This window comes from Thrips palmi, unplaced genomic scaffold, assembly GCF_012932325.1.
Source record: "Thrips palmi isolate BJ-2018 unplaced genomic scaffold, TpBJ-2018v1 HiC_scaffold_4, whole genome shotgun sequence".
NCBI classification, from domain to species: domain Eukaryota; kingdom Metazoa; phylum Arthropoda; class Insecta; order Thysanoptera; family Thripidae; genus Thrips; species Thrips palmi.
Window position 1 is genome coordinate 2,267,052 of NW_023144631.1, and position 12,315 is coordinate 2,279,366.

The following is a 12,315-nucleotide window of genomic DNA, read 5'->3' on the forward strand; positions in this document are numbered from 1 at the left end:
CCGCCGTGCCCGCCGTCCCCGCCGTGCGCGCCGTCCCCGCCACGGCCAAGCGCCCCGCCGCCGCGCCCCGCGCAGCCCCGCGCAGCCCCGCGCCGCCCATCCGCGGAGCGTGGCGGACTCCGCCGTGTCCCACCACGGCACGCCCCGCCCCGCCCCGCCCCGCGGCGCCGCTGGGAAAACAAAGCGTGAGCCAATCTGCATGGCGCGCCGCGCCACGGAGCCAAAGTGTGTGTGTGGCTTTCCCCGCATCCGCATGGGACGTGGTTAGCTAGAGTTTGAAAAACTTCGTCTGAGTTCGTTCCAAAAACTACTCAAGTGACCACGCTTCCGTCCAAGATACGCCCTTTCTTCTTCTCCTTTTTCTTCTTAGCGGGCTCAACGAACAATGTATTGCACCTGCTTGCTGGTCGCTGTCCTGTGATGTCCTGGCGGCGCCCTGGCGACTGCATGTCTAGTGCGGTGGCGGTGTCGGCGTGTCGGGGAAGGGAAAGGCCGGCGAGAGGCGCAGCGCGCAGCGGAGTGTGGCCGCGGCCGCCCCGCGCCCCGCCGTCCGCGCCTTCGGCCTGGCAGGGCCTGGCCGGCCGGCCGGTCGCGCGGACGGGACGGGACGACGCGGAGCAACGGACGGGACGATCAGCTGTGCCGTGGCAGTGCAGTGCGCGGCCAGAGCGGCCAGAGAAAGCGAAGAGCGAAGCGCCGTGCTTGCTGCAGCTTGCTGCGCGCCTACCGCGATGCCACCGACCGCTGGGCCGCTGGGGGAAGGGGAACTATTGAACGAGAAAATGGCAGTCGCGGCGAGCGGATTGACTGAATGAATGAGTGACTTGGAGCTGTACGGAGGGCCTACTGCCTCTGTGGAGGTTAAGCCTTTATAGACGGCAAGAGTTTCACCGACTCCAAGGATGTTTAAGTATACTGTATTTACAAAAGAATCGCATTACAAGTCATACAAGTATAATATAAAATGAGTAAGACTAGCGAGAGACAGAGAGAGGGAGAGAAAAAGAATGTTACCTCTAAGTACATAACGCTTATCGTTTGTCATTATAAAGAACTACGAGATTAGTATTTCAGTGCAATGGAAAAGAGAAAGACATAAATATTCAACCTTGTCAGACTTGCTGATTTGTTGAGCTTCCGACAACAAGAGTGCGGCGAGGGCCTCTGGCGCCGCCTCGCTTGCAAATGGACCATCTCACCGGGAAGGAGGATTCAGTCATTATTTAGGTTTGGAAACTCAGACGGCGAGGCCGCGGGCGCGATGCCGGCTGCTGTCTCGCGTCCAACTGCGCCGAGTCTTGTTTCGCCTTGGTCCGCGCCCTCGGACCGACGCGCGCCGCGCCGCCGCGCTGGCCGCCTAGATGTAGCGCTCGCCCCGCATGCCGCGCAGGCGGCGCAGGAAGGCGGGCTGCGAGTCGTAGGTCTCGTCCAGCAGGGTGGCCTGAGTCTCGGCGGCGTCCGGGTCCGCCTGCGGCACGCCCTCCTTGCAGGTCAGCCAGTACGTGTCCATCAGCCCCTTGCCCTGCGCACGCCACTCGTCAGAACAGGCTCGCGGGTTCCAATACCAAAACAGACCAATTTTGCCTCACAGTACTCGGGCCTGGTTTTGGGCGTTACCTTGACGTCGACGAGCCCTCTGTGCTCGGTGCGGAAGCCGCCCACCGCGTCCAGGGCCATCTTCATCTCCCCGCTGATGTGGATGCGCAGGGCTGCGGGACGAGGCGTGCGTCAACGACAAGCTCCACTGCACTGCAAAGCACCCCCTACCCCTCCCCCACTCACCCTCGCCCGTGCTCTCCATGCGCGAGGCCGTGTTGACGGTGTCCCCGAAGAGGCAGTAGCGCGGCATCTTGGAGCCCACGATGCCCGCCACCACGGGGCCGGTGTGCACCCCGGACCGGATCTGCAGCTTGTCGTGCGGCCGGTGCGGGATGCGGCACTTGACGGAGCCGGCCAGCAGGTCCAGCGCCATGGTGGCGATCTCGGAGATGTGCTTGTCGCCTGCAACCGAGCGGGCCGTCACGTCGCCGTCACGTCGCCGCACAGTGGGCCAGAAGACCGGTGGAGGCGGCCAAAATTCTGGACGCTCCAGAGTCGAACTGAACGTGTGACCCCACCAATGGATTGCTCTCGGAACGAGGAATCCATTGGTGGGGCCGCACGTTCGATTCGAGTCCTGTTTAGCGACTATGGAGTTCAAAATGCAGAGTTTTGGACGCCTCGACCGGTCTTCTGGCCCACTGTGCGTCGCCGCCTCCTCGACGCCCAGACCAATAACATCGCCACCCACCGTTTTTGACGGGCAGCCCCGAGGCCACCATGTAGGAGTCGCCGATGGTCTCCACCTTGTACACGTCGTAGCACTCGATGCGCGCGTCGAACAGCCTGTAGATGGAGTTGAGGAAGGTGACGACCTGCAGCGGCGTGCTGATGGCGGCGATCTCCGTGAAGCCCACGATGTCGCTGAAGTACACGGTCACGGCCTCGTAGTACTCGGCGGGGACCTGGAGGGAGGGACAGCCAGAGCCGGCTTTAAGGCGCACACTTTTCTTTCACCGAAATGAAAAAAGGAAAGAGCCTCGACCTGCTGGGTCTGCTTGAGCTGCTGCGCCACGCTGGGCGGCAGCATCTGGAACAGCAACATGTCGCTCTTGCGCTTCTCGCGCTTCAGCTCGCGCGCCTTGAGCGCCAGGTGCGCGGCGAACATCTGGATGGTGGCCACGGCGTTGCGCACCAGCACGATGATGACGGGGGACACGATGAGCACCAGCACCAGGATGGCGATGCCCACGGCCTCCTGGTTGCTGGCCTCGTGCAGGCTGCGCTCCACGTAGGTCCTGAGCAACAAGGAGGTTGGTGAGCGCACGTCGGCCGAGTGCACATGGACGGGGCACGGCGGCGCGGCGGCGCGGCGGCACGGCCTACTTGATCTTCCTGCGGAGGTCCTTGAGCAGCGTGCGCAGCTGGTCCAGGTAGCTGCCCATGGAGCGGAAGTAGTACTCGGCGTCGTCCAGGCTGGACTTGCGCTGCCGGTTGCCCATCACCTCGCGGCGCCGCTCGCGCAGCTTGCCGTACTCGTACAGGTTGCTGCGCACACAACAAAACAAAAAATGACCGACACCCGGTGTTTGAACCTGGGCCGGCTTCAGCGGACCGTGGCGCGCTTGCCTGGCGAGCTGGCTGTAGGTCTGCCGGATGGAGGGCACGTAGGTGAAGGACGCGTTGAGCAGGTCGCGCCCGATGGCGTCGTGGTGCACGAAGCTGATGTAGGACTCGTTGCTGAGGCTGCCCACGCCGAAGTAGTTGATGCCCTGCACCATTGAGATGCCCGTGTGCTCGATGCTGCGCAGCAGGTTCTTGAAAGCGATCAAGTACCTGCGGGTCGCGGGTTCAAATACCAGTCGTCAAGTCCTTTTTCAAAAAAATAAAAATGAACACATCGATGAGTGAGCGACTCCCCGTGGACGCAATGTGTGTGTCTCTCTCTTACCTCCAGACGCCGCTCTTGTCCGTCTCCTTGATCTGCCTCGTGAGGTGCTCCAGCAGGATGGTGTTGACGCGGTTGTACCACAGTAGCGCCCCGCTCATGGTGCTCTCTCTCGCGCTGATCGTTTCTCTGGAACATGACGGGAGCGTTCCTTTTCCAACACGAGTGAGGCCATTGCAAACCGAAGCTCCGCCGCCGTTCCGTCCAACCGGGGGCTGACTGGCTGGCTGGCTGCCCCCCGCCTCTGGGGAGCTCATTAAGACCCCGAGAACCGCCACCCAAGGGCCACCCAAGGGCCGCCCAAAGGCCGCAGAGGACCCTGGGACCCTGCCTGAAAGGCGAAGACGGCGAAGACCGACCGGCGGGCCGCGGGTAGTACGTACTACGTAACACGCGGGGCGCGGAGGCTGGGGATGGGGAGGAACAGCGGCCGGCCGGAAGTGGAGTGACAAATGGTCGAACGGAGGGGCGGCGCGGTGTACTGATCCGTAGAATAAATACGGGAGAAGCCAGCAAGCGAGACACGACGTCCGGCAGTGCGGCAGTCCAGCCGTCCAGCCGGGACGCACAGGCCGCCGCTCCAAGCAGTGTCACCGCCAGCAGCGGCGGCGGCAGCAGCGCCCACTGTGTGCGGTGGTGTGTTCCCGGAACGGTTTGGCGCCGTCCTCGCGATTGCCGCCGGCAGGATGACTCCGCGCGGAGGCCCCGTCGCGCCTCCTCTATCGCACCCCTACGCGGCGCCACCACCAGTGCGAGGGAGAGGGAAAATCCCCCCACTCGGAATCGGCCTGCAGCGCCGCCGGCGTGGGTAGTCGTGAATGAATTCGCATGCCCTTGTTCATATTGCGGGCGCAGTGAGGGGTGGGCCGGGCCGGGGGGCAGGGGGTGTGTGTTTGTGTTTACTCTGCCCCGCCCCGCCCCGCCCTCGTCGGGGTCGGGCGGATGAACGGGAGGTGGCGGCTGGCTGGGCTGACTGTCATTTCGAGGGGCCGTCCCTGAGCGGGGTTCGAACACTGTGTGTGCCACCGTCCGAAACGGAGTGCTCCCTGCAGTTCGATGCCGAACAGTGTCGCTCCGTCTCCCTCTCTCGCGCCGCTGTAGCGGTGCGCGGTACGAGTGCGAGGGACGCGGCGAAAAATGGGTGTCTTTTTCCTGCTCGCGGCCTGCAGCCCGCCGGAGTTCGCACAGCCCCCGACTGCCCCGCCCATCGCCGTCGCCGGCGGATGAGCGCTGAAGTGCCACTGTGGCGTGCGAATAATGCATTATGGGCAGCATGTCGCTCTAATGGATTACCGCGTCGCACAAACAACAGTCCAAGTCTGGGGGGGGGGGGGGGCACTGTGCGGTACAGGCACCGCACCGCTCCGCGGATGACCGCTTAAAAATGAAAGAGAAGTGACAAGCGCGCGCGCGCGAATGGACTCTCAACTTGAAACGAGCCGGCCGCGCCGATGAGTTTAAACACCACGCCGAGTGGCGTTGCGTTTCTCTCACTCCCACACCGGGAGAAGCCGAGACACCCACCTGAAGGTGTTGAGGCGGCTCTCGAACATGGACCTGTTGCCCACCACCAGGTCGTCGTCCTGCTCGTCGGACGGCGGCAGCTCCATCTCGGGCCAGGAGCTCATGTTGGCCAGCGCCTTGTCCGTCTCCGCGAAGCGCCTGGTCAGGTTGAGCCGCGTGGTGCTGCCGTTGGCGAAGATGTAGAACGCCACGTCGGAGCGCTCCAGCTGCATGGCGGTCACCACCTTGCCCAGGTCCGTGGCGATGGTCACCTGCGGCAGGGGAACCGGTGGGAATCGACGGAACGGGGGGAAAGCGCCCGGCGGGTAGGCAACGCTCGGCGGTGCGGGGCAGGGCAGCGTGGAGGGTTGCCTACCCGCCCGTCCGCAGGCGCTACAGAGAGAGCAAGCCAGCGCACAGCGCACTGGCGAAAACGGAGACGCGGGAAGGAAGAAGGCAAGGAACCAGGGAAGCAACGGACGGAGAGAAGAGGAGGCAGGAAGTGCAGCGCGGGACACTCCGTCGCACTGCGCGGCCAGGGCGGGGCGGGGCGGGGCGCCCTTCGCGTTTGATTGGCGTTTTATTGATTCATCGGTCGCCAAACTGGCGGGCCGTGGGCCATGGCTTGGCGGGGCTGGATGAGGCACACCATTTGCACGCCCCGCCCCGCCCCACCCCGCCCCGCCCCGTCCCGCCCGTCACGTCCCTGTCACGCGCGTGACACGCCGCCCTGCCCCACCCCTGCCGTCGCCGCGACGTCCCCTCCCCCTCCCCCTTCCCTCCGCACCGAGTGCAGCAGGGCGATAAGAGGTTGATGAGTTTGTTGGGTTGATGGCGGCCGATGATTGGTTGATTGGTTCCCGGGAGAGACAAGGACAGACGTGCATGCGCGGACGGAGGACAGGGGACACCCGGTTGATCCGGGGCTGGTTGCCGGGCTGGTTGCCTGCCGGGCCGCGCCGCTTAACACCCGGGGCTCACTCTCTATGTCAATCAAGACTGGATGCAGGACAATCCAAAGACATTTTGACATAAAATGTATTCAGAGTAACAGAAGTTAAATTAACACTATAAAGAAAATTTCAGCGAAAGAGGGCACCCCGGCGAACCGGCCCTCTTCCCCGCTGGCTTGGTGGACCAGTGGTTCCCCCATCTCATCACAGGAGCAACCTCAGAGTTAAACCGCAGTGGCCCCGTCATTGGTCACGTCAACTGTGATGTGGAGGAGTCCTCTCATAGTAGGCCAGGCTGCCACCTTTCCCAGTAGTCGGGTTTCGTTCCCGGCCCCCTTCCCACTCAGGGGCCATGCTACTGGTACTCAGGAGTCTGCGTCACCCTGCCCAGCAGCGGAACCACTGGGCTATGAGAGGCACACTGAACGCCGGCCGATTTTGTATACTTGAACCGCCTTCTTGCGATACAAGCTTGGTCAAAATATTCGACACTGCATTGGGTGTCGAACCCCGGTCCCCGCATTCGGGAACCGACGCCTCTGCGCTCTCGGCCACCACGGCCCATAGGTGTTGGTGAGCGAAGGGGAGCCTTTGAAGCTGCTGGTCCGAACCGTATAGTCAGACAAAAATAGCGGGAAGCTGGTATTCGATCGCTCGATCCGAGTGTCGGATTCAGACATCTCAACACCTTCGGCCAGCGCGGCTCACCAGGTGATCCGAGTGGCGCAACGGGTCCAAACCGCATCAGGAAAGCCACTCCTAAAATGTAAAGAATTGCTGGGAGTCGAACCCTAGCCCTTGGAGGTGCGGGCCAACGCCTCTGCGCGCTCAGCCGTCGCCGATTCTAGAGACGGAGTCGCCGATCTCACTCCTGGCTCCACACTGCGGCAAATCATGATCACGCGCAGGGGCTAGGGTTCGACTCAAAAGAAGGTCGGACAAACGATGAACATCGGGGGAAACCACCGCGAAGGAAGGTGACGGCGAGAGATGAACAGAGGCCTCGCGAAAGGTAAATGCGTGATTCGTACGGGTGGTGTATGCAGCGCAGGGCGTCGCAGGCCGACAGGCGACACGTGCACCCTGCTCCCCTTCCCAGTGTGTGCGTCGACGTGTAGCCGCGTAGCGTGTAGGGACGCGCAGGCCACGTTACACCATAACGACTGCCGCAATGAACTCGACGCCGTCAAGCCGTCAAGCCGTCAGCCCGTCAACAGGAGCCAAGCAGCCAGGCGGGCGTTAGGCGCTCGTTGCTTCGAATGGCCGCTTATTGGAAGCGAAGATGAAAATCGACACTCGGCGCCAATTGCTGTGCGACCGTGCGGCGCCGTGGCCGTGGCGTGGCCGTGGCGTGGCCGTGGCCTGGCCGTGGCTCGGGGAAAATGAAGGACCCCCTCCCCTCGTCCGGGGTGGTGGTGGTGATCCGGGAACGCGCCGACAAAGTCCTGCCACCCCGACGACGTCCCTGCCCCGCCGTGCTTCGCGCTTCGCCTTTCCAGCCGCGAAAACAATTAAAACCGATACACTGCGAGTGACGTCGACGTCGGCAACTCGGTGGCGAGCGAAGAATAACAGCGGACCGCGGCCAACAGAGTTTCCTGTTCGCCTCCGAGATATGCCTTTCGGTTGTTGTTGTCGTTGTTGTCGTTGTTGTCGGCGTGGGAGATAGCAGGGGCCACGAGGTCTGAGGGCCTTTTCGGCACGCAGCGACGCGTCGTCCCCAGTCGGCCCCAGCCGGCCCCAGACGGCCCCAGTCGTCCCCAGCCGGCCCCGGCCCTTGTTAGGGGCGGCAATATGACGCGGAAAAAGGGACCGGCAGCTCAAATCCCTCGCGTGTGTGTGTGCCAGTGTGCCGTATGTGTCTGCTGGCTGATTCCGGACAGTGCCGTCGTCTCGCTCTCGTGGGCCGTCCCGGAGGGGTGCGATAGAGAGAGCGAGACACTGTTCGGAATCAGTCAACTGGCGGGTGCTGGAAGAGTGCCCTACCTGCCACTCAACGTCGGCGACCTCCTGGCGGTCGATGAGGATGCCGTTGAGCGCGACGGCGGTCTGCACGATGAGCGCCAGGATGGGGATGAAGGGTAGCGCCAGCATGTGCAGCAGCTGCAGCTGCCGGTCCTTCTCGTGCACCGGGTTGGACGTCCAGCAGGTGCAGCCGCACTTGCGGCGCCCCGCCTCGGCCTCCACGGCGGAGGCCACGTCCTCCGAGCTGAGCGATCGCAGCGAGCCGCTGTCCGCCGCCGCCGCCGCCGCCGCCGCCCCCGTGCCCCCAGGACGGCACGGCGTGCCGGCGATGCCCGGCGTCGTGGGGATGCACGGCGAAGGCAGGGGCGGCGCGGCGGGTGCGGACGAGGAGGCGGCGGCCACGCTGACGGGGATGGCGATGGCGGCCAGGGGGGCGGGGGCGGGCTTGGGGGCGGTACCGTTGCTGCCGCACAGCGTCATGGCCCGGCTGAAAACAAAACAGAAACACTGAAACATGCGCTATTATTTAAATGCCACGAGCTCTTCGGAACCATAAGGTCTTATTTTTCGCGTCGCCGGTGGCGGTCCTTCGGGGCCCTCACCATCACGCCATTCGCGTCATGGCACGTTCCTGTGGTGTGGTCGTAGACGGAGTTTTTTGCGACAGTGCCGCCGACGCCGTCTCCAAAAGCAGGCCCGCCGCGTATGGCACGCCTTGTCAGGTTGTGTTGTCGGATGGTTTCCCCGCCCTGCCCCGCCCAGCCTCGGCTCGTCCCCCGCCCCCGCCCCCGCCTCATATCCGATTCTGATGAAGCCCTCTCCTCTCGGCTGGTTGGCTGGCTCGGCGGGCTTGGCCGCGCGGCCAGCGTGGCGCGGCTGATGGCCTGCTCCGGGAGGCCGTCGTCCCGGCCGCGCCGCCGCCCCGCCGCCCTGGCGTCGCACGCCGTCCGCCGTGCGGTCTTCCCATTGTCACGTTCCCTTTCCGGTTCGGTCCGGCTCGGGGCGGCGAGGGGGAGGGCGCGGTGTGCCCCTTGCCTGCCCTGCCTGCCCTGCCTGCCCCAGGCAACGCGCCGCGCGCCGCCACCCACGCGCAGCTTGCTGGACTTGGACCGCGGAAGCATGGCGGAAGCATGGCGGAAGCATGGCGGAAGCCACGCGTGCGAGAGGCGGTGCGAATAAAGAACCGCTGGCAGTACTCGCCCATTTCTTCCGAAACTTCGGTGTCTTTCGGGGGAAACCCCAAGGGAATCCATAACTCCTGAACACAGTGGCGCCGCAGGTCTCAGGTAAAGCACGGAGTTTGACGGCGCGTTCGAATTGTACCAGTTGTTTATTGTTTGGCGGCACGGCGTCGGCTCGCCTCGTCGGCCAGGGCCCCTTGCCCCGCCTTGCCCCGCCTTGCCCCTTGCGGCCCTCGCGTCGCTGCCGGGCTAATCCACCGCACCGCCAAGAAGGCTCCCCCCCCTCCTCTGGTCCCCCGCCCGCTCCCCAAGGCCCTGTCCCAGGCGATCAGGACGCGGCTTCAACGTGTCCACGGTATTGGAATTTATTGGCGCAGTAATAGCGACACCAGGGACGGGGAAGGGGGGAGGGGGGCAGATCAAAGAATACAATGAGGGTGTGCGGGGTGGAGCGGGGCGGAGCTTGATGAGTTTGGCCAAGGAGAAGGTGTGTGCCTGGGGGAGGGGGGACGGGGGGCAGGGGAGGGGGCGTGGCTTTACACTTCCAACTTGGAAACTGGACCCATCGCGACCCACCGTGTGGAGTCGGGTGGCTGCGGGCTTCGGGGCGGCGTGGACACGCGGACTTGACGGTGGCAGCCAACCGCCTCGTCCGATGCGAGGCTAGGCTTCTGCCAGTCCATCCAGGAACATCAAAAGGCCCGTTTTGAAGGGGCGAAGTGAAGTAGGGCTCCACTGCCAAAGCTCTCGAATCGCTTGAATGGTGGCGCAAACCTGCGACGCAGTGTTTCGCGCGGTGTGTTCGGCGGCGTCCTCGGCGGCGTCCTCGGCGGTCGACTCGGATAGGGCCATCCCCGCCCCGTCCCTGCCGCCCCTGCCGCACTGGCCGTACTCACAACTCATCCCTCGCCTCGTGCCTCGCGGAAGGGGGGAACGTGGAGTCATCATTTTGCCGGATGGAGGATGGAGGATGGAGCGATGGCAAAGTTTGCAGACGACGCGACGGGGAGAGGCCGAGGCGGGGCGGGGACGCCCTGCCGGGGCTGGAAGAGGGGCCTCGGAGCTGACTGCGCTAGAGCAGTCCTGCCCATGCTTAGACCTGAATACCTCTAAGACCGTTTGCATCGCCCGCCTCCTCCACACCCCAGCCCACCTGCCCTGCCCCATCCTCCCCGGGGTGGGTCCACACAGCAGACACCCCTCCCCTCCCCTCCTCCTCCTCCTCCACCACTCCCACGCCCCCGCGGCGCGTTACACAGCCAAGTGAACCCGCGAACGAGCAGCGAGCGAGCCGGATGCGCTTATTTCGAGGGGCAGTGCAGAGATCAGTCGAGCGGCATGGGGCACGGCGGGCACGGCGGGCACGGCAGCGCGGCGAGGCACTTAATTGGCTGGAAGCCCCTAAATTGAGCAGTGCTTAATGCTGTCAAGGGCCTGGCGCGGCGCGGGCACAGGGACTCCAGAACTCCAGGGCCCGGCACTGCAGTAATTGGATCCGCTGTGGCGTGCACGCTGGTAATCAATGTCTGCGCGCGCCGATTGCACTAGCCGACAGTCGCACTCCCATTGGCGGAGAGCAACGCCGTGTTTTGAATGCGTCGCAGCGTGAGGCCCGACAGCGATGTTGGTCTGCTCACCTGCTGGGGGAGTCCGGGCGCTCCAGACGACCCGCACTGCGCCGATCCGCTCGCCGAGGTGCACTCGATGGGGTCGTCCGCCTGAGTGCGCCGAGAGCCCCCGCAGTCCGCACAGTCCCGGGGGTGCGGAGCGCGGAGCGCGGAGCAGCGCGGAGGCTCAACGCCCTGAAACTAGATCGGCGACGCTGCACACACCCGGACACATGCACACGCACAAACACGCACCACATCTACCCTCGCACGCGGCCACGGGCGGTTATGAACAAGCAGGAGTTATGACAACAACGGCAACGACCGGAACAACAAAGAAGATTTTGCCGCCAAATCTTTTGGTTCGGTTCACGTTGGTGTGCTTGTTCATGACCGTCCATGCCGTGAGGTAGGCACTCGCGGCCACTCGCGGCATTACCGACGCAGTCTTCCTCCTCGCAGACGGGCGGACGGACGGACGGACGACGGCGTCCTCGTCTCGGCCGTGACACACCCGGGACGCTCTCGAGTCCGCGAGTCCGCGTGTCCGGCTCAGCGGGGCCCGGCCGGTTTAAACGGCTTGTGCGGCGCTTCCTCTACTCCGCTGTTCCGCTCGACGTCCGAAGTATGACTGGATCAACCCCCAGCGGGCCCCCCACGGCCCCGCGCCGACGCGCCCCGCCCCGCCCCGCCGCCCCACGCAGTCTTGCTGCCACCCTGGACTCCTCACCTCCCCCTCCCCCCTCTCTCTCCTCTCCTCACTCTATCCGTGCGAGCCAATTGGAGCGCGCGCTCTGGAACACATCGAGTACCCTGTGGGGTACGCCGCCACGCCGCTACCCTGCCGCACGGTGCGTTTCGACTCGAGGCGCTGTTGGTCCGGATATGAGTTATTGTGTCGGTTGTTCGCATCCCACCCCCTTCGTGGGCAGGCACCGAGCGAAGCCCCTCTCGAGGTAGACTTTTCTAAAATCATTCCGCGCCCTCTCGCCCCCGACGCCCCAGACAAGCAGCCCCATGGGGGCAGGGCAGGGCAGGGCAGGCAGGCAGGAAGTAGGAGAAGCCCCTCAACAGGTTGCACGCCAGCACCAGCCAGCACCAGCCAGCACCAGCCAGCAAGCACGCCCTGCTCCCTGTTATGCTGTGGCGGGGCTACATTATGATTATGGTGTGGAGCCACGTCGCCCCGGGCGCCCACCATAAGGAGGACGCCGACGCCGGCAGTTGGGGCGCGGCGCGGCGGGCCGCCTTGCAGGACCATTTCCAAATTATCACTGCGCGCGTCTCTGGCTGTTCCCCGTGTACATTGTGCCCTCCACGCACAGAACACCGGATCACAATTTTGATGTGACCGTTTCAATTTGAAGCTCAGCAGCGCGTCCTTGGCAGACAAGTCGGGTTCAGCAGCAACTCGTTATAACGACGGACCACCACAATGTCTGCCGCGGCACCGGTAGGCCTGCCTGCGCTCGTGCTCCCTGTTCGGCTGCTGCACGGCACTGCACACCGGGCGGGGCTTGCGCGCAATTTGCTCGCTGGCGAGGATAAAGCTCCGACCGTTATTCCGCGCTACCGCAAATGCGATTATCTGCCGACGTGTTATCTGTCACCGCAGATAG

At 64.3% G+C, this 12,315-nt stretch overlaps 1 protein-coding gene across 2 annotated transcripts; it reads right to left on the reverse strand.

Annotated features, from left to right (window-relative positions):
* Positions 1 to 1,342: 1,342 nt before the first annotated feature.
* LOC117649959 (receptor-type guanylate cyclase gcy-3) lies at positions 1,343 to 8,167 on the reverse strand. Of its 2 annotated transcripts, none has more exons than XM_034393173.1 (10): positions 7,930 to 8,167; positions 5,012 to 5,262; positions 3,491 to 3,616; positions 3,169 to 3,375; positions 2,926 to 3,087; positions 2,585 to 2,837; positions 2,291 to 2,504; positions 1,783 to 2,001; positions 1,618 to 1,709; positions 1,343 to 1,522 (listed from the first exon to the last, which is right to left on the reverse strand). In XM_034393173.1, the coding sequence occupies exons 1-10, from the start codon at positions 8,035 to 8,037 to the stop codon at positions 1,358 to 1,360; spliced, it is 1,797 nt and encodes a 598-aa protein (XP_034249064.1). In that variant the 5' UTR covers positions 8,038 to 8,167; the 3' UTR covers positions 1,343 to 1,357. The 2 variants fall into 2 exon arrangements, with proteins under 2 accessions (XP_034249064.1, XP_034249065.1); XM_034393174.1 differs by lacking the exon at positions 7,930 to 8,167 and adding an exon at positions 5,367 to 5,471.
* Between the last annotated feature and the right edge of the window lie 4,148 nt (positions 8,168 to 12,315).

Bases quoted from the DNA above. Each gene is read 5' to 3' on its own strand.
- LOC117649959 (XM_034393173.1), bottom strand. From the start codon at position 8,037: ATGCTGGCGCTACCCTTCATCCCCATCCTGGCGCTCATCGTGCAGACC. The intron at 3,088-3,168 runs GCAAGCGCGCCA...TTGTGTGCGCAG, and splicing joins ACCTACAGCCAGCTCGCCAG to CAACCTGTACGAGTACGGCA. The intron at 1,710-1,782 runs GTGAGTGGGGGA...CTCGTCCCGCAG, and splicing joins CATGGAGAGCACGGGCGAGG to CCCTGCGCATCCACATCAGC.